The sequence below is a fragment of the Rhamphochromis longiceps genome, linkage group LG10, assembly GCF_057381845.1.
Source record: "Rhamphochromis longiceps isolate RC_006_pf linkage group LG10, R_longiceps_female_GT1.1, whole genome shotgun sequence".
Taxonomy (NCBI): domain Eukaryota; kingdom Metazoa; phylum Chordata; class Actinopteri; order Cichliformes; family Cichlidae; genus Rhamphochromis; species Rhamphochromis longiceps.
Window position 1 is genome coordinate 29765334 of NC_140566.1, and position 21763 is coordinate 29787096.

Consider the following 21763-nt stretch of genomic DNA (forward strand, 5'->3'; position numbering starts at 1 on the left):
TTTATGTGGAAAGCCAAAGCAGACACAGAACCCAGTATAAATAAATTAAATGGTTTATTTGGATTGTCTGTGCTCCTTTCCATTCTGATTGGTCTGGTCTGTCTTGTTTTGGTTCCTTTCAACTGAATTAAATTAAATTTTATGTTATTTATTTCGTGCCAAATCACAATACCAGTCACCCCAAGGCACTTTATATTTTAAGCTAAAGACCCAACAATAATACAGAGAAAAGAGAGAAAAAACCTCAACAATTAGATGACCCCCTATGAGCAAACACTTTGGTGACAGTGGGAAGGAAAAGCTCCCTTTTAACAGGAAGAAACCTCCAGCTGATCCACGCTCAAGGAGAGGCAGCTATCTACAATGTGACCATCAACACTCCCAGGCTCCAACCTTCGCTAGCTCGCTGTGCACCCAACCCCAGTGCCTGTCCTGGAGGGTGGTGAACAGGGTCCACGGCTCCATCCAGGCCTGGCCATTAGACACTGCCTTAAATGCTCTCCTCCTAGTTCTGGCTCCAAGAGGAAACCGCGGTTTCCCACTTCCAAGCAATGTTGTCCCGCACTTGGATGTGTCCAGGTTTTCCAGGCAAATCCGAGTAGGAGGACGCCCCAGGGTAGGGCCTAAACCTGCTGGAGAGATTATATATATCTCAGGATCTCCATGGAGGAACTGTAAAGTGTTGTTTTCCTCCTTAGCCTGTGGCAGTTGAAGGCCACAAGGCTGAAACCTTTGCATTGAAAAAATAAGTGTCACGTCTTTTCTTTGAATTTTGTGTCTTTTTGCTGCTTCCTTACCTTTGAACTCGTCATCATTGGATTTACCTGATTTGCACAGGTGGGCATACTGGGAACGAACTTTTGTGTCTTTGACCTCGGCCTGGATAAGCGATTTGGATTGAACTCTTTCTGCTTCCTCTTCCCCCCTCTTCACGCAAAGATCCACTTTGTATCACATTTAGAGTGAAAAATGGTGTAAAAATAAAAATAAAACCTATAAAAATAAAGTATTTTCTCTGAACAGTTGTAGTTGACGTGCTCTGACTTTGTTGGTCACAGCAGTTTCTTGGAGTCCTGCTGGGAGAATGTGATGATTGTTAATGGTCTGCACTTATATATCACCTTTTAACCTCAGCTTGCTTCATAGTGTTTCACATTCACACAGTTCTCCTTTTGTATGAATCAACGTTCATTAGTGAGATGTGGAGGACTAAACCAGGGTGTGCTCCTCTTGCCGTTTCCATTCTTTTTGCACAGCTAACTCAGTCGAGGGTCGTATTTCCCTCATATCGAGCATACAGACATGCTTTTTCTAACTCTTGGCAAGAAACTTAATGAGCTTATTTCCCCAAATGCTGAACTTTGCCTTCAATGAACCTGCAGAGTGTGATGTGCAGATGTGTTCTGCCAGCACGTTTAGAAATGCACAGCGCCTGGAGCTAAACACACTTGGGTGTGAGATGACTTTCTTTAAATTACGCTGCTACAGGAGCCTGTAAGATTCTATCTGAATTGCAGACCCTCTGCATCCACTTCCTTCTCCCTTTACTTACATGCAGCTGTGGCATTTATATTCATCACTGCTGGGGTTGGGGTGGGCTTATCAATTCAGCATCACAGATCATGGTAATCTGCTCCACAGATATGAAAATGGTCCTCCTGCAGCCAGCAGAATATTGCAGACACTCTTGCCCTGCAGCTCTTCATTCTGATGTAAATGGGAGGCAGCCTTGCAGGTTCAAAGAGGGGGAGGGGAACCAGGGGAAATGCAACTGAGGGAATTCTTTGTGAGGCCTGACGTAAATCTCAAATGTTCTCAGGGCTGAAAACAAAACAGCATGAGTGCTTGCACCGGTCACTGAGGCCTCTTCAATAGACGCACCTTCAGCCACACAAAGGCGTCGAGGCCTTTTACACCAAACTTCCCGAACATTCCCCCCTCCTCGTGCTGGTCCCCAAATCTACACTGTCAAAAGCTGCTGCAGCCGAGGCGAGCCCACTCCCGATGAAGCCCGAGGTTGTGTTATTAAACTTTTTTGATGGGTTGAAGAAGAGAGTCCTTCTGTCGGTCTCAGAGGACTGACGGCCACTGGGAGCTCCCTGGCTGGCTCTTCTGAGTGTATGGAGCCAGTGTACATGGTGGCATGTGGCTGGGATTAGGAAATTTCACTGTGGATTAAAATCTTTCCAACGCCTCCATGGCCACTTGCTGAAAGAAAGGAGTCTGAAGGTCCTGCAGAGATCCAGTGAGCACTTTGGGCCCATGGTCTCACGGAGCAGGTATGTCCCAACAAAACTTTTCTATTTTTCTACAAAACTGAAGATCTAAAGCTTTACTTATTTTACACACACACATATATATATATATTATCCATAGTGTTTTTAGGGCGACTGTAGCTGCTTGGAAGAAAATTACCTCCGTTTTCAGTCATTCACCTCCATGAATGACTGAAAAAAAAACAGTTGTTAAAACGGTTAAATGTTGAACAAATAGCTCTTAAGATACAACCTGTGGTTATTTTCAATCTGGGGTAAACTTCAGTCCAAAAATATGTAACTTTTAAAGTTTTGGGTCCTTTTTGCAATCTATTCAGTACGTCTTATGCAACACTCAAAGTGGACCACGCGGTACACGCTGCACGGTACATACTCTGCTATTTAACGACCATTCAGATCAGTTAATAAGTACAATGTATTTGTGCATACATAGGTTATGTATTATCTTGGAAATACTTCTATTCTAATGATAAGAAAGGAAATTCTCTACCTGTTATACCCTCGATCTCTAAATTTTAGTCCCCCTTTTCTGTCTTGTTCTGACATTTGTTTACTGGTTGAGGCTGTATGGTCAAGGTTGAACGAGCCAGGTGCAGGTTTTACATGTTTTATAAGAAGACCAGAACAATGCATCTGTGAGTGGTCTTTTTTTCTACTGAAGAAAACATTGGGGGGCCAAAATGTAATTTACAGTGCAAGAAATGAGTCTGGGTCACCTTACTTGACAGGAATCTATACATTTTCTTTTTACAATTTAAAAAAAAAATACTATAATATCTCATATTTGAGCACAAAGCCTTAATTAACAAAACTGGCTAAAACTGTATGATCATATTGCTCATATATTTCTGCTCAAAACCTGTTTTTTTTTATTGCTCTATTTGTAAATCTTCATAAACAAAACTAAAATCCATAAGATGCATTACACTTTTATTTAAAAAAAGGTTCAGTAGTTTGCTGTGCATCATAGTTTTTTTTAAACAGTTAAAGGTGTAAATGTGGATTTGTGGAGGGACTATTCTCAGTTACAAATTCCTGTAATTAGTATTTACAGCAGCAGGGCATGTGTATGTGTGATTAAATCTAAATTAAATGTAGTGTGTGTGTTTGTGGTAATAAACTGAGTGGTTAATTGATGTTTCTAATAGATTTATAATGATAATGGAGCTCCGTGTCACACGGGAATGAGCAACAGGCCAGCGCAGAAAATACTTGTTAATCAAAATCGAATCATTATTTGTTTTAGTCTTTAAATTAGATTTTCTTGGTAGTTAGACATGCATGGAAACACAGATCACTAGTGTAACACACTGACTTTTGCCCTGTTTGTCTATGTGGACATTAAATCTGTCAAATGTTTTTTTTAATATTATCTGTGTAAGGTCTCAGCTAACTTTCTCCTCATTCTAACGATAACGTTAAACGATAGTACACTCAGTTTCTGTCCCAGCGGAACAGTGAACCTGAATCTACTCTCTTGGGCTAATTATTTTACCTTAAAGTAACTGTGTGTACCTTTTAGTACAGTACAATTTCTTCTAGATTTTAGGTGCAATATCAGGAAAGAGTCTTTGTTTGGTCAAATACAAAACATTTAATGCTTAGATTTTAAGATTTTACACTCTGACAAGTTTCATTCTGTATCTGCTTTGTAGTTGTGGGAGCTTTGAGCCATCAGTAAGATGAAAAAAAGCATATTATAAAATAAGGGGCAGCATGTACCTGATTTTGCAAATTTTTAAACTAGTTCATTTAAATACAAGTCTGACCTTTTAAGGTACAAAAGACAATACTAAAAACAACCCCTGACAAACGTAAAACAAAGGTAATAAAAGTAGAATTATCAAACAGTAGAATAAAGGTACTAAAGGTGGAATTATCTGAAAGAAGACTAAAGGTACTAAAGGTCATAGCGATAATAAAGGTAGAAATATGTAAACTGAGAGGGGTTTTTTTCTGAATGTGTAGGTGTTGCATGTGTGATTTTGCAAGCATTAACTTCCCTAGAGGAGAGTTTGTACTCTCTAATACTTAACTGTATTTGTTCCTCCAGCTCCAGGATGTTCCAGCTGCTCCAGGGTCACAACCAGCCAGCTGGACAACGAAACCACAGAACCCGCCTGGTCACCAAAGACGGGCACTGCAACATTGAGTTCGGGAACATCGAGTACAGTAACCAGTTTGCGTACCTGGTAGACTTCTGGACCACCTTTGTGGAGATTCGCTGGCGGTTTGTTCTCCTTTTGTTTGTGGCTGTGTTCACAGGCAGCTGGTTCATTTTCAGCCTGTTGTGGTACTGGATTGCAAAGAGCAACGGGGATCTCGCTGGACAGAACCGCACTGAAGGACACATCCAGTGTATAGACAACGTTAACGGGCTCACAACGGCATTCCTGTACTCGTTAGAGACCCAGACCACCATTGGGTATGGAGGCAGAGCACTGACTGGCCACTGTGCTGGCACGGTGGCTCTAATTGTCATCCAGTCTCTAGTTGGGGTTTTTATCAACTGCTTCATGTGTGGTATCATCCTAGCTAAAATCTCCTTACCAAAGAAAAGGGCAAAGACTGTGACCTTCAGCCACACAGCTGTCATCTGCTTGAAGAAAGGAAGTCTGTGTCTCCTGATCAGAGTGGCCAACCTTCGAAAGACCTTACTAATCGGAAGCCAGATCTATGGGAAGTTGCTGAGGACAACGACCACACCGGATGGCGAGACCATCATCCTGGACCAGGTGGATATTGACTTCATGGTTGATGCTGGCAAGGATAACTTGTTTTTTGTTTGCCCCTTGACCCTGTACCATGTGATTAACAGATCGAGTCCTTTCTTTGATCTGTCGGCTGACACCCTTCCTCAGCAGGACTTTGAATTGGTGGTCTTTTTGGATGGGACAGCCGAGTCCACCAGCTCCTCCTGTCAGGTCCGAACTTCCTACATCCCACAGGAGATCCAGTGGGGATACAGCTTTCTGCCGATTATCTCCCGCACCAAGACAGGAAAGTACCATGTGGATTTTTCTAACTTTTCCAAGAGCGTCCGGGTCACCACTCCACACTGCGTCCACTGCTTTGAGGCCGACGTAGACCAGAGAAACCACAACAACCACAGCCAAGAAAATCACAATAACCAGCTAAAGAGGGGGATTGATAACCCGGGCTTTCAGGTGATTGACATACATGACTCTGTGGATGTCACTACAATGTGAGCTGGTAGAAAAGGAGCCTACGCTTTCATTGAAACACTGAATCAGAATGTGGGAAGTAAAGTGGTAAAAGCTGGCGCCTATCACTTCCTTTGAACCAGTTTCACTCTAAGTCAGACTGCACCGGCGAATAAATATTTGGTCACGGTGAACCATTCAGCATCTGAATTGTTGTCAGCTCTTTTTCCTTAAACAGAACGAACATCCACAGCTGTTAAACTGTTTGAAAAAAAATCAGACAGAGTGGGAGTTGCTCATTGCAATCAAACCTCTGTTGGGACTTTGAATAGGTAACGTCAGAAAGATGGATTGTAGCTCTGACGCACAGAAAATGAAAGGGGGTAAAAGAGCAGATGCACAGTGGGTACTTCTTGAGAAGATTAGGACCTGAGCCTGTTATAATGAAAAGTGTGTGCCTTAAAGGCTGCAGGAGGAAATAAAAGGTAGTGCCTTTTGAGTTTGCATATTATTTCTATTACAACACTAACTTTGTGGTGTTTTTTGTCATTTTGACAGATCCTGTATGCCTGAATAATTAGGAAACTGGGATTTTAACTGTGACCAGTCTACATTTTGTAGATCATCCTGTGTAACGCTGTACGCTAACTTCTCAGGGAAAGTAACATCCTTAGTTGGAATAAAAGCTTTTTCACAATTCACTGACTTACATTTGATTTTATTGCACAATTTGTACTTTACACATTGAATATTTCATCAGAGTGTGCTATAAACAGAACTGAAATATACCACAAAGATGTAGATAATATAACTTCAAATTGACTGATTTATGCGAAATGGGTGTATCATGTAGTAGATGCATTGTGCAGTACTGTGCATGCAGAGATAGGACAACCCTTAGTAGTTTGGGAGCTGGTGATCGGACTCCCAGGACCTTTGCCCCTGAGTGCCACCCCAATCCACAGTTGAAGGAGGCCTTATACCCTCCTATGAGTGACGGGTCCACAGGAGAAGCAAGCTAACGTAGTTCTGGTACCCGACTGGGGCGTCTCCCATGTGAGGTCTTTCATATAGCCAGGAGGAGGCCCGCTGGGCAGACCCAGGACATGCTGGAAAGGTCTTGGCTGGCTCTGGAACACCTCAGTGTCCCCCGAGAAGAGTGTCGACTGCCTCCCCCTTCACAACCTAGACCCATGTAAGTGCCAGAAACTGGATGGATATAGGATGTCTATCATTTGCTGACAAAAAATTAAAGCTTTTTTGTATTGCAACAGCTTTTGATAGTCATTCTGCATTAGTATTAGTATTAGTATAGTATTAGCTTGAGTATAAAGGATTATTTCCCAGATTTCATGAAACATAAATGAAATGTAAAACATAAGAGGCAATGAGGACTCATCCTGATGACTCTGTATAAGATGTTCGTCACATAGTCATGTTCTCCTAAATTGATGTCTGTTTTCAACAATACATAAAGATGCCAAAAAAGCTGAGACAGCTGGCCGAACCACCAAAGAAGATCAGACCACGGCTAGGATCAGTGCCATCTTACATTACAAAGAATTCATTCAGCAATAAAGACGGTTTTTTGTTGTTTTTTTCTCTCCCAACTGTCCCAGTTCTGCCAGCAGTCTCTCATATTCTCAGGGATGTTTGAAAAGGTTCATACAACAAACTTTTGATGTTCACACTTTTCCCCAATGCCCCACAGTGTACTGATGGCAGAAGACAGAACCGACAAAACAACATCTGATAACATTCATCCACTGTTTCGGGGTGGATTGATGGACCTTGTTATGGCAGCACCACGTCTCTGCAGGTGTTCCAACAGCAAGGCAGGCTGTTCATTTAAGACCGGCATTCGACATTTTTGTCAGTGAGGAAGTGACAGACTTCTGAAATGGCTTTCATCCCATTTGGATTTACAGAGGCAAGTTTACTGGGCTTCATCTGCATAACAATGAGCAGAACTGCTGAAAGAGATCGGCACAGTGAGTCTGAAGCAGCTGAATAGAAAAAATTAAGTAGACAGAGATGAGAGAGCTGAGTGGAAGGTGCAGAAGCTTTTGTTAATCTGGTAGAGGCCTGATTCGTTTATAACGACGCACTTTATCCCCCAGTGCCATGGAGATGGAATAATTACACAAAAGCACTGCTTTCCTTGGTTACTGTTGCTATGTTTGTCTAGTTTTTATTTAGAGGATGTTGTTTTAAAGTTCTGGTCACAGAACTTTGAAGTTCTAGAACTTCTGAGACCTACATAAGGCTTTAAGACCAGACCTGGGTATTGTACAGCTACATCCTGCCCTTTGGTTGTCCCTGACACTGAATCTGACTTTAATGCACTTGTTCAAGGCCAAATAGGCTACATTTCTCTAACCGAACAAGAAAAAAAGAAGTGAAGACCTGCAGAAGCAATTAAACTACAGACAAAATAGTAACAGCACTTGTATAAAGTTAAAAGTCTATTAAAATTTGCAAAACGTGGACAATTTTTTTGCAATTGTTGATTAAATAGTGATAAAATTTTGGCATTTTTAACAATAGCTGTTTCACATTTTCATCATTGCCTAATTGTAACATTTATTCTTACCAGTCTCATCTCATTGGCGCCGTCCTCCACAACAGTCTCAGTTCCTACAAGCTTAGGAAGTCATGCAAAGACATTCAAATATAACCTGTAAAATCACAAAGTTATGTAACACAAAATGCTAATGTTATCAATGGGCTGTTAGCTTGTTAGCATCAGCTTAACATACATTTGGCTAACTGTTGCTGGAGTTCTTATGCAAGTTGGAGGGTGGATTTAAAAATGTAATTAGGAGGTTAAGTATTTCATTATATATTTTCTCATTAATCTTTGGTTTTTTAAATGATGTATAAGAATTAAGAACATGCAGCTGTTCCCAAGAGTACTTTGATGCCTAATTATTTTTGATAGGTCATATTTATACAGTAGGAGGCGGGGCTTAACTGACATCAGACTAGTAAGAAAAAAATGCATTGAGAAAGCAGTGAAGTTATAAAAACTTTATATAGGGATTTTCTCAAGAAAATGACATGAAAATTTAATACCAGAATGTAGCCTTTGAAAAAGTGGGAGGTCAATGTTGAGCTCTATGGAAATCTATGGCAAAACCTTTTAAAATAACTTTTTCTTTTCTATTCATTTGATAAATTATGGTTTTATTTAGTGTGTGGGTCGTTATTTTAGTAGTTAACACATGCACCTAATATTTTGAGAGTACGGTAGTGATGTTATTTATATGAATTATCACAAATTTACATTCAAGACTGGCTACAATGTGCAGATGTGACCCATTTTTCTACAACCATAAGTAATGCTCGCTTTATTCATCTTTTGTCCTGATTTATTTCTTTTAAAATTTGCATTTTTTTTCTAATTATGCTATAATTTGCTGTGATGCAAAACAATAGATCCAATATTCCACCATCAATCTGGATTCTGTTAGCACAAAAGAATTCAATGTTCTGACTGTAGTCAATGAAGCACAACAAAAGAAATTCAAGAAACTGTAATTAAACAGTAATAAAGTGAAGGACAGATTCACTCCGAATGTTAAATGTATTTTATTGTCAACTCCTCTGGATTCATGTGGGAAGCAAATGGAATTCATTTCACATGTAAACATGTTGTTTAAGGTCACTTGGATGTTGGAGTGTTGGCAGGAAACACACTGTAGCAACAAGAGATGTCATCCCACTGAAATTCTTCAATAGTATGTCAGCACGATCGTATTAGTAGATTTCTTATGTAAAGCTCAGCATGCACAAGAACTTTCCCAGCAGCCTTTATTTCACTGGATGAAATGAAAAAAACTGGGTCGGAGAAAAAATATGGATGGTTGAGCCTTTACTAAAGAACATTTAGTTATTTAATTATGTTTAAATCAACAGAAGCCTCATAATTAAACTGTTGAAGTCAAGATGACCCACATTTGGACAGTCACGATACTGATTTGATAAAAAGGCTCAGTATTCTTGTTAAACTCAGAAATCTGATTTCCAACCATGTTTGTAAGCTTTTTAAAAAAAGAATTAATGAAAGAGTTGACTTCTGTATTAATTTCTGTTGTAGACATAGATGTATTTCCACCGATTGAGAGACTCTCATATGGTCAGTAAATACAGCTCATAAACAGTAAAGAGACCAGGAAGCCCCATCATCTGATGCTTTTGAACTGTGGGAGGAAACAGAATGAGCAACTTGCACTCCGACACCTTAGTCAGTCTACTCGCTATGTGATCAGTGCCAACCACTGAGCAAGTGTGCTTCCTTTTAATTAACTATATAAGAACTAATTAATTAGTGAAGCTGATGGAGCTGCCTTTCATTTAGGACCTAATTCTGCGTTTTAATTACAGCTGTGATTTAATTTCGCCACCTTCAGTTTCCAACAAAACTGAGAGCAGAGCTACATGTTCATAATTTGAAACTATCTGTTGGCTCTCCTGAAAAACATTGTCAGTGAAGTTTTCATTTCATCACCTATGACTATGGAGGGCCAGGAGAGTCACGCCTAATCCTCCACACAAGCCCTTTTGTTTGTAAAATAAAAGAATATACTATGAAATTAATCAATTTCCTGGGAAGCTTTTTTTTTTTTTTTTTAGAAATTACTATACAATAAATTTGGATTGGTACTGAAATATGCCACAAGGACGGACAAATTGGACATCCTTGTGACATCTGGATTATTGTCATTGTCAGCATGGCTTACAGCACCTTTAATCTCTTTTAAAACAAATAAAAGCAGCTGCAAAAGGGGACCCCAGCAGCTTTAGTAACACATCACAGACAAACAGTCTTTACCTACTCAACCTGTTATCTAAACCCCACATCAGGTTTTTTCACAATCTTGCCAATCAAAGGCAGTGGCATTTCATCAGGGCAAGCAAAACAGGCCCTGCTTGCCCTTCCATAAAGCTGCTATTTGCATTGTCGTTTGTATTACTGTCATCTTGTAGCTATTGTCCCTGGAAGCCCAGACAGTGGGGATGGAGTGTGTGTGTGTTTTGTGTGCATATAGACCAAAACCTTTTATTCTGCAAATTCTTTATTTGGACGCAGCCTCAAGTGGCCATAAAAGGAACTGCAGTGTTTAATACTTTGCGGTGGATTCATTTTTCAGCCCGTGGTTGGCACACTGCTGGAATGAATGGCAGCGTAGGTTATCTACATTTATCAATTACTTGTTCATCATAACACTGCTAAAAGGCAGACACTTTCCAAGGTAACCATGGTTACCATGCTCACCATGTTATTCCACTGTTTCAGTATGCAAACACAAAGCTAAAGCCATGGGAAACATCCACTTTTTGTCTGCATTTAAACTTGATGGTGGTGCTACATGAAAGTTAGGAGATCAAAAGGGGAATTGAATCTCTAAACCAGGAGAAAACTTCATAGTGAACCTCGTGAAGCAGTCAGGGACCGCTAAAATTCAGGATTTCACTTCAGGGGACTTGAATTTATGTATAACTATTAGCGCCCCCCCTGCAAGTCATCAACCTAATTATTTCAGTCTGGACCAAAAATGCTGGATCAGCCAGCAAACATACCGATCCCCAGAGTGAGAGTGGCTAATGTGCTAAAAATACTGATTAAACAAAGTTTAAATATGACCTAAGTGACACTCTCTCCAAAAAAAGATGCAGGAGTCATGAGTGGAGCAGCTGCTTCTGCTTTAGAAGCTGTCCTCGAGGGCTGGTGTGCTAAATCCAGATGTCACAACTGCAGTGAAGAGATTGTGATATCTCAGTGTCAGGTGGAGGAAAATGATGCACAGAGCTTTTATGCTATCATTCCTAAAATTATGCCTTCACCAAACAAATTCAACAGGGATGTTGTTCACTGTGTTTCAGCAAATCAGATGTGCAGACAGCCTCTCTCAGTCGACCAGCTGTACTGCCAGCAAAAATATTCATCACATACATGTTTCAGCAGCTCCTCAACTGAACAGAGAGGCTGTGTATGGCCTAATGTATTTGATGTAAATAATTTATGACTTTCCTCAGCTTTGCCATAAAGACTGATTTAAAAGCGAACTATAATGCATCATTGTTTGGTTTGAGGCATTAGTTTATTCGTTTTTTTGCCCGGCAGTTAACAGAAAGATTTATGAATGCCCGTATTTCCTCTCCCAGGTGGACCAGTGATATAAACCAGTGACCTTTCAGTCACACACCTGCTGGCACTAAGATAGGTGCCTTTATTCTTTTGAACTAATGGGGAGCAGAGTCTCTCATTTTATAGATTGCCTTCCCTGCAAAGGAATTACGCTTAGATCTTCATGGTCATCAGGGCGAGATTGAAACTGCTCAGTGAGGTGAATTTAGTTTTAAAATAAAACTTAAAAATTTAGTAGCTGTTTGATTTGGAGACACTTAACAGCTTCTGCAAATGCAGACGGTTAAAGCTTTTCTGAGTCAATTATCCAGGTCCTATAATACATCCATGTGCTCCCTCTGGAGGACTTCACCCAGGAACACAATGGGTTCATATGTGGTTTTGGCTTATCACACTGGAACCGTTTCTAAAGCAAAATGTTTAGTCTAACAGGTCCCTGTATGTTGTTTTTGCATCCAACTTCCTTCCCGCCTCAGCTGCTCTGCTCAGTATGACGTTATTTCCGTAAAAAAACAACAGACTGAGTCGCTAAAACGAGGGCTGAAGGTACAGCTGCTTCTGAAACATGGTGTGGTGCATTTGGTGGAACTTTAAACTTTACGGGCAGTTTGAATGTTTTTGCAGACCTTGCAAATTTTTGTAACCTGGTGTCGAAAAAGCACCGAGTGGGAGGTCGCTGCAACTGATGGAAAGATCAGACTTTGAAAAGTTTTCTGGGTTATGAAACCTGTTGTTTAGAAAAATATATTTTAATGAGTCGCACAGGTATTAATAGTTATTCTGCTGTGTGACCAACACCGCAGCTTTGGTTAGCAGGATCAGCTCTGAGCCTAGTTTAATCCCAGGATACAAGCATTTCTTCTGAGACCATCCTCCTCCATTGTACTACAAGTTAAGGTGTAGATGTATTATCATCAACCAAAGTGGGTGCCTCAAATCTGCCTTCTTTTTAATGGCCACAAAGGGGGGACTCCTCTGGTTGCACAAAGACTGGTCCTGTATATATCTTTTGGGAAAACAGCCCTCAGCTCTAATCTCGCTCATTTTAGGTCAAAATAATTAAAACATTAAGCACATTTTATAAAATTTCAGACATGCCTTGGTTTGAAAACTCCAATATGGCGACAGCAAAATTGCTTGGATTAACCGATGGGTAATACCACCATAGCTATGTTCATTTTTTTATACTGTTCATTATGGTGATGTTAAGTGGCTATGTCAATACATACATCTAAGATGAACACGTGTGGAATCCACTATCCTGGTATCTTACAAACCAGGTGCTTTTTAACCTGAACTATTACCTTGTACTGTTCTAAAACAGGATGTTTTGGTACCAAACCCTTAAGAGAGAGAAAGTGAAACCTGATGTTTATATGGCATTTCAAACTAACTGTTTAGCGGGAGAATTGTTCTTTTCACTTAAAAACAGTTTGGCTTTTATTACCTCAGGACCCTTCAACTGTAGCCACGTGTGGGGTTCTGACCTACATGTTGGGAACCACTGTCACTCTACTACTTCCCAGTTGGGTTTTTGTTTCGTTTATTTTTAGTCATTTTTTGAATGTTTTTCCCGTTTCCTCTGTGCATCTCTGAGGTATACTTGATTTCTCCTGTGTGCTTGTAACCTACTTAACTTTCTGTGAACAACTCAAAGTAAGTACTCACTTCCAACTGTAAGAAAGAGTCTGGATTTCAAGTTTCCAAATCCATGCAAGAAATTTCTGTTTAACATAACGTTGAAACGTCACAGCTCCATCCATCACGCAGGGGACTGAAACGTTTCCATCTTTGACAAGCTGCTGCGACTTGAAAGCTTCCAGAGAGGCTGGAAAATATAAAATTGTGTCTTTAGATCGTTCGGCTCAATTATTTTGGGTTGGAAAGTAGCTGTCACAGCAAATTAAAGCCATGTGGTGTGCTCCACAAAACCTGCTCTGGAGATTTTACGAAGCAAGCTCGGACTCAAATGACAAAACGTATTTACAGAAATGGCACAGCTTTTCTCCCAGACTCGGGACTTTTAATGGCATGTTGCCCTTTACCATGAATATAATGATTCAGTATCTGAATCATCATCTGTTTCCCTGCTGTGGGAGTTGACATGCTTTGTTGTGTATTCCCACAGTTTAAATATGAGGCTTCTGCTGTCATTTTATTTTGAAAAGTAAAAGACCCTCAGAAATCACTCAAAGGATGAAGTTATTTTTAAAGCACACTCTTATTGTTTCTCCTCAGTAAGGTGACATTCACAGCTTTCAGCTCTTTGAGTGCTTCTGACAGCCACGTGGATCCAGTCACACATACTGTACTGTACCATAAGCTGATGCAGGCATGTAAATGACTCAACTTGGATATTATTAGCTCATCTTCACTCACTGTGGCGCTGATCAGCTTTGACGTCACTCATAATCATCTGGTGCAAGCGCCTGCAGCCACAGCTCCTCCACCGCGGATGCTGCGATGCAAATCATCTGAAATGTTTTGAGGCCGTTTGGCTCATAATTTAAATTATAAAGAGACATTCATTTATCTGTTTTATTACTCTCTTTTTTTGTTGTTTTTTTTGGGAAAGGCTGCTGGGATGAGTCCGAGTTAGAAAAGAGACACACAATAACCAAACAAACAAAAAGCACGGGCTCAGAAACAACAAAACAAGCACTTTACATCGTTTTTGAGGATTCTCCAAACACATTAAGCAGCCAGTCTTACACAAATCATCAGCATGAATAAAATCCCAGTGAATTTGGAGGGTTGAGGGGATTCAGACAGAGAGGAGAAAAAAAAGAAAAAAAAAGGGGGGGGGGGGGCTCTAAGCCTCTGAAGCCCCAGAATCTTACTGCAACTATGGGATGTGCTTGGAGGTGATTTGGTATCGTTGCTCTGGTTATGGATGGGGGGAGGGATCTGGTAAAGCAGTGGTTCTCAAACTTTTTATGGCATGCCCATCTTAAAAATGCCCACGGCCCCATGTCACAAGCTACAGCGGACAACTTCGAATGTTGAGTTTTTCACCCTTTAAAAGTGAAAAATATTAATTGTTGGTGTTTTGTATTATGTAATTTGTCGGTAGAATCACACTGGGGGAAAAAAAATTAAAGGTGAAAGTCTACAGAAATGTAAAAAAACAAAAAACAAAACAAAAAATGTGAAAGTTTGTATTCTGAAACAACAGAAAACATGAAAAACTGCAATTAGAAACATAAAAATAAGAAACGCCCCCCAAACCAAAATTATGTGTGTCCAGAAACTCAAGTAGAAATCTGAATATCAGAATAAACTCTATACTACTATACTTCTATTTTCTCTACAAAAATCATCCTGATTTAGTTTCATTCCATACGTCCCCTCTGGACATCCACGCCCCACAGCTTGAGAACCACTGCCGTAGAAAGGGACCCTTGGGTCCATCTGTGCTAAAGCTCAACAAGCAGCACCACTTTGCCCCGCCCCCCAAAAAAGACCCTGAGTGGACACACAACTGCATGTTTGTTGAAGCCAGCGCCCAGTTACATCAGCAGTTTATGCTCAGATGTTTTTCAGATGTTAATTTTCTGTAAATGTTGCAGCTAAAGGAAGGTTTCAACAATTCAGGCTTTTTCCATATTCTTAGTTCTGCAGGAGAAACCGCAGAGAGGGATTAAACCATCTCCTTTACACTGATCATAGAGACATTTGATTAATATCTCATCTTGAAACGAAAGCATATCAGCATATTAAAAAGTAATTAAAAAAAGTTTCTAATTATTAAGGAATTTGTGATTTATTATTTTTATTTGTGCACATTAACAGGATACTTTGTCATTTAAGTTGGTGTGGCCCAAGGCATGAAGTCACATGTGGAAAAAAAATAAAAAAGAAGTAATGGAAAGACGAGGTGCGATTCATCCAATCAACAATCAAAACAGAATCCTGGTTTTAGGTGGGTCCATCTTTTAAATATTTATGTTTTTCTGTTTTCAGATCGTTCTGGATGTTTGAACACCTGAACACAGACTTTAAAATAAAAATCTGAGTTATTCCCACGATTTTTATCTTTCAACAACAACAACAACAACAACAACATAAGACCCGTGAACACGTGAGGTTAAAACAGAGTGACTGCTCGTGTTTTTCTCCGACTTCTCGTCTGTTGTATTTACTTTATTGTTTTCCCAACAATAAATAAAAACACAAACAGCATAAAAAACAAACAGAAACACAGACACATGGAAACAACAAACAGACACACATTAGTTCATAAAAGGCAAACATTAAAATGAAAAGGCAGGTTCATTTAGATCAGATGTAATGCGCCATCTGCAAGTTGCCTTTTAATAGCAGGAATACAAAAGCAAACCTTTTAAACCATTAAAAAAAAAAAATACTAAGATCTCAGGATACAAAAGGTGTTTGCACTCTTAAATCAATGACTGGTATTTTTTACCCAGACATTTTGAGTCTAATGGTGTGTTCAGAGTAAGTGCAAAGCGAGGTTTTGCCTCATGAATGAAGTCACTTTAGCACTTTTTATTATTTTTTTTATGTGGACAATGTGGCCACTAGCAGCAAGCAAGACAACTACTTTTATCCAGACTGCAGCAGATACAGATCCCTCCCTTTTTTCTGTATATATAAAAGAGAATCTCCAGATGCTCACAAATGATTAGATTTTCCTCCTTTTCTGATCACTTGTGGCATCAGGAGAGCACATGGGAGGGGTCGAACAAATAGGGTTAAAATTTGCTTTAATGGACAGTGTTTAAGATTACAGTCCTCATCTTTGAGGGTTAAAGTACCGCAGAACTGACGCTGGCTCACTTGTTTACACTTTCGCCATCATAAAGATCTGCTAAGTTTTAAGGGGCCTTCAAACAGGAAGGGCTGCTTGCAAGGGTGCGGTCCAGGCTCCGGTTGCATGTACCACCTCCTCATGTCAACCAACAGTATCCTTTACTCTTATTAGTACTTGCTTCAATTTGCCTTGACTGCAAAGCCTAGAAAAGCTTTGATCTGGTATCTCTAAGTTTAAGTGGCTTTTTATGATTTCTGGTCGCAGTGACGTTGCTGCTAGTCGCTTCCTGGGTGGACGCCCCTCGAGAACCAGCGGGCAAATCCTGTTGTACAGCAAGGGTGGCGACGCTTACACATCTAGTTGATTAATCGCTAGCATGCCCGTTACAAACATACAAGAACGTATTTTCGCCTCTTTGAGCACTACAGGGTGCAAACTTTGCTTTGCGTTTACCCCAAACACAACACAACATTCCTGCTTCTCTGTAGTGAGATAAAACCGTTTTCAGATCTTAGGAGTCGACTTTTTTGAACTGAATGCTAGCGGACAGAAATGATGTGCAAAAAAACAAAAAATAATGTAAAAGATGTAAAAAACAAAAACAAAACACACAACCTTTAACCCTCAAGCAACCAAGCTCTTAACTACATGGGAACACATTTTGTACGGCTCTGTCCAAGTTTGTGGGGTTTTCTTGACCTGTGATGAAATTTTCTAATAATTAATAATAATTATGGTTTTAAATCACTTTTATCCACTTACAAAAATGCAAGTCACTAGTAGTAGCCACAACAAAAAGAGAGGAAGAAAAAAAAATGTGGAGATTAAAAGTGAAAAATTCTAACAAATAACATTGCAAAACAGAACTCTACATCATCTTTGCAGCACCAGTTCCAATAAAGAACAATGAAAAGTTGCAGAAGTAGATGGACGAACTTGTTTTCCCACACATGTATAAATACACAGCACTCGGTCACTTGAAGGTTAAAGAACTCAGAGCCTTGGAATCCATTCACACTTCTAGTGCAAAGTGTATATAACGACTCTTCCCATACTGTGACACGCTGCATGTAACTGGGCGCCGGGCTGTAAAAAGGCATTTTCATGTACTTCGTCAGGCTTTAGTAAGCACGTACTTATGAGTTATTCATCAGCGAAATGTATGTTGAAGAGCAGAGTCATTACAACTACAATGCAAAGCTTTTCCCTCCTTTAAAAATGATGCAAAATGGCGTGATGAGAGAATGAAGAAGGAAACTTCCTCTCATTTTACTGAGGGCTCGCATTCTCATAGAGATCAAGTCTGCCTCACTCTGCAGCTCAGTTTGACGGAGAGAGAGGAAAAAAAAAACAAAACAACAACAACAACAAAAATGAAAACAGCGGGCTGCTTTGAAAAGGAGAAGCAGCTCCTCATTTAGCACGGTAAACAAGAAGCTTTGAAGTCAGCCATTTAAAATAGGATTTACATGAATAAATAAATCGCTCACTGATGTGAGGCAGAAGGCTTTGGGTAATCGTCTGTGATTCTAACACACATGACACTGCAAATAACACTGCGAGGTTCAAGTCTGGGAATTATTAATAAATACCACCTGCTCCGGTCTGCGCTGCGCCTTTGTTCAAACTTTGCTCGGCGGTCGCGAAGAATGAAAGTCGCTTTATTCGATGAGGCGACGGATGACGAGAGTTTATATTAAACGCCATTTTATTGATGTCATCGTTCACGTCGGTGACGGAGCGTCTCTGTCTGTCCTCGGCTGTACAAATTAACGACGACATACTCGTCCGTCTCGCCCGGCTTGTAGATGTGCTTCGCAACTCTGTGCTTCACCTCGATCTCTTTGAAATATATTAAAATAACAGTTAAAACTCTCACTAGGGACGGGGTTGGATAGCATTTCAAGTGTCAGATCTCCAGTAACGAAAAGCTGCTGTTTTTAGTGGCAGCTTGATTAAATAAACATGAGCCGAGCAGCATAAAGTATGAAATATTAATTAAATGTATGTGACACATTTAATTAAAAGCTGCAGGCTACTGTACTTCACCAGCGACTCTAAAACGCTCGGGGTGATTTAACGAGGCATAAAACAGCACCGACTCCACGCTGGAGCGTTGCAGAGGTGAGAGAACGGCCTGTCGTATAAATATGTTTGTTTATAAGCGAAATTCACGAGTGGCCCGGATCACTGGGGATAAAAACACTCATCTGAGCTGAACTTGAACAAGTCCGGCAGGTAAATACGAGACTATAACAACATGATGCTAACACAGCTTTCATGAAACTGTACTGGACTGTATGCCTGTGTAGTTTTACTGGTGTTGTTTGCAAGCTTCAGCCCGAATCAGAGTTTAAAATATCGAATATCACACTTTAACTGGTGCCCGTGTTCTTCCTGCAGGTCTCTATCCACGATCGCCCTCTGCTCTGCTGCTGGCTCTATTTTTCAGACATTTCTTTTACAGAAAGTTGAAAAGACGACATAATTTGCAGGCCAAGCAGGAAGTTCATGTCGCCGTATGTGCCTCAACAACCAAAAACGCCAGAAAAATAAGATTTGTAACAGAGAAAAGCTCATGTTTTATTGAGCAACATAATCTTAGGCTATAAAAGATTTAACACCACGCTATCACCGCTAAAGCTCGCTGGGTGTTTGGTGCCCTTCCACAGAATCCACGAGTGGACTATTCACTGGCATCTTTTATGTTGTGGAACAAAACGAGGAGAAAGTGTAAAGCTCACGTAAAACACGCGCCTTAATTTGAGCTACAAAGAACTGGAAGTGCAAAGTCATTTCCAGGTTTAAGACTCGTTGCTACGGCTGTGAAGGGGAGAAGCACCTATCATCCACCTTTCAACACAGCTTGTTGATGGCACAGTATTAATTTTTATAATTGTTTTAGGCTCGCCGATTTCAATCTAGCAATTTCTTGCAAACTTTTGCAGTTGCTCAAGTGACTTGGGTAGATCTCCAAGTCGTCAAGGCCTGTGAAAATTGTTATCCCAGGAGGTGGGAGAAAAACAAATATACCACCTAACACGCTTAAAAAAAACCCAGAAAACAAATTATTGTTAGTTTTTTCTTTAAAACAGAGTTAGGCTACTTATGTCTCACAGGGTTAGAAAGTTTGGCACAAAAAAATCAAAGTACGAGAAGTTTTGGATAAGAACCTGAAAATGTTTGAGTGTGAAGCTAAAACTTTGAACAAACGCCGAAGTTTTCATTTCAGCCCCCATCAAATCAAGTTTTCCTCCAGCTGAATCTGCAGCCGGCTCCTCTTTCTGCTTTTGTTGTTCTTTAATAAAAAAAGGCTTAATGAGAGATTTGTTTACCAGCTATCACAGCCCATCCCTAGCCCCCCCCGCCTCGCTCCCTCTGCTCGCCTTCCCTCGATGTGTTACGTTTGAGTGTCATGGATGGAGAACAGAAACGGACGTCTGCAGCGCTGCCCGTCTCTCGATCAGTCTTTGCTTACATGATTGTGACAGCCACCGTTTGCTTCCAACGTCTCGGAAGACCTCTCGGCTTTTCATCCTCCCCTTGCTCCTCCTCCTCCGGCTTATCGGTACGGCGGTTCGGGCTGTTGAGGGTTCGGCCTGTAAAGCTGCTGCACTCGCACGGGCCGCCCGTTAGCCGGCCAGCCTCCCGATAGCTGTCCGATAACCCTGAGGCCCACCGCGTGGCCGTGTCCTGGAAGTGGGGCGCTGGGGCTGAGGATGTGGGTCTGTCCCAGCTGGGGCTCAGTGGTGGGGGCGCTACTTTGAAGGCATGGCGCCGAGGCGGGCGGGGAAACAGGGTAATGAGGGAGTAGAATGGCAGGCGTGAGGCCATAGCGCACTTGGAACACTCTAAGAGGTCCCTGCGCTAAAAAGCCGTTCGGCCGCTGAGGCTCCTGCAGCTTTTCCGAGTCCTTTACCTCCGGGGCTTTGCACTCCTCCGCTCTCTTGGTTTTCCCCTGCTGCTTCCTGGCCTGAGCGAGCTCTTGCATCTTCTCTGCCTGAGCCCTGCGGATGTGATACGTCTTCCTGGAGCTTTGAAAGGAGTCCAAGAACTCGTCCAGGCTTACGTTTCCCCCCATGAACTTCTCCAGGAGCTCCTGTGAAGCAGGGTAGACAAATAAAGCGGCATTAGCAGACAGGACGTCACACTAAGCAGAGCGGGACTCGTTCAAACAAGCTCAATCTGATCAGGGATGTTTACCGGTGAACTTTGTCCGACACAATATTTCACTGCAACTAAATTTAATACTACTACACATGTCCTACAACTATTACTTCTGGCAAAGCTTCAAAGACTGTGTGTGTGTTCTCAGCACCATACAAGCATCGTCTGGCTGAACCGAGCACTGACAATAGAAGTTTTATTTATGGAGTAATCACTGAATTAATCACAGTCAGGTTTTGGGTTTTTTTGGGTTTTTTTACACATACCGGAAACCAAAACTCAGATTTATTCCACAATACTTACGTAGCTTCTTTAGAGTTCACCAAATTAAGTTTAAAACTTAACGATTAAAAGCAAGCTTACCCACTTTCTTTGCAAGCCTGGAGTTACTCCCGTTTGGTTTCCACACACCCACACACACACAGAATTAACTGACTCAAATCTTTGCTAAAATTGACACTTCCTCCTTTCAAGTTGTTGAGCTCATTCGGCTGTGCAGCTGACAGTGTTTGATGTGCAAACTGAAAGCGTGCGCACACAATCCACTGTCAAACCACGCTCGGTTGTTTGTAGGTGTTTATTGTCTCCTGAGAGCACAAAAAAAAAAAAAAAAAAAAAAAAAAAAATCACACAAAGCAGACGCCACTGTCTAAGAAAAGCTAGAGAAAATATTCGACTTTCGTGCATGTAATCTAGGACATAATACGTTTTTCAGGTGCTTAAAGACGTTCAGATACCTCTGGTACGCCGTCCTGCTCCATGCAGCTTTGAGCGTTTAAAGTTGATGTAAATACGGATACTGTACATTTGTTAGACTTCTCTGTCACACACGCACACGTCCTTTAACTGCATTTTCATAGAAGCGGTATAAAGGTGGAGGTCATTTCCATGGTCACGTATACAAATAATCAGGTTCTAAATGGGATTTTAATTAAACACGTCCATGGCAAAAGCTACAAATGAGCAGTGAGGAGTGTGGTCAGATGATAGTGAAGATCAGTGTGATCAGTGTGAAACTAGAGTTAAACTCACAGCTTGGTGAGGACTGAACAGTGAACTTCTGTTTTCAGGGACTGATTACTAATTTTTGGCTACATGTCTTTATTCTTTGACTCTACGAGAGTGGCTCGGTATGATCCAAAGATCAAAATAATCCTTGTGTATCTTGCAAAGCTCCTCATAAATCCCCTGTTTTCTTTTAATTGGCTTTAAAACCGTGAACTAATTAACA

At 40.8% G+C, this 21763-nt stretch overlaps 2 protein-coding genes across 7 annotated transcripts in view; one reads left to right on the forward strand and one right to left on the reverse strand.

Moving 5' to 3' along the window:
• Nucleotides 1-1812: 1812 nt before the first annotated feature.
• Nucleotides 1813-6226, forward strand: kcnj1b (potassium inwardly rectifying channel subfamily J member 1b). Its single transcript, XM_085419694.1, has 2 exons — nucleotides 1813-2279; nucleotides 4330-6226. The coding sequence occupies exons 1-2, from the start codon at nucleotides 2263-2265 to the stop codon at nucleotides 5483-5485; spliced, it is 1173 nt and encodes a 390-aa protein (XP_085275820.1). The 5' UTR covers nucleotides 1813-2262; the 3' UTR covers nucleotides 5486-6226.
• A 9651-nt stretch (nucleotides 6227-15877) lies between these two features.
• The window catches only part of vps37d (VPS37D subunit of ESCRT-I), a 50657-nt gene continuing 44771 nt past the window's right edge, over nucleotides 15878-21763 (reverse strand). For all 6 annotated transcript variants that reach the window (XM_085421260.1, XM_085421264.1, XM_085421261.1 and 3 more), the window contains one exon: nucleotides 15878-20464. In XM_085421260.1, the coding sequence (XP_085277386.1) occupies nucleotides 19928-20464 (537 nt within the window). In that variant the 3' untranslated portion in view covers nucleotides 15878-19927. The remainder of the gene's footprint in view (nucleotides 20465-21763) is intronic.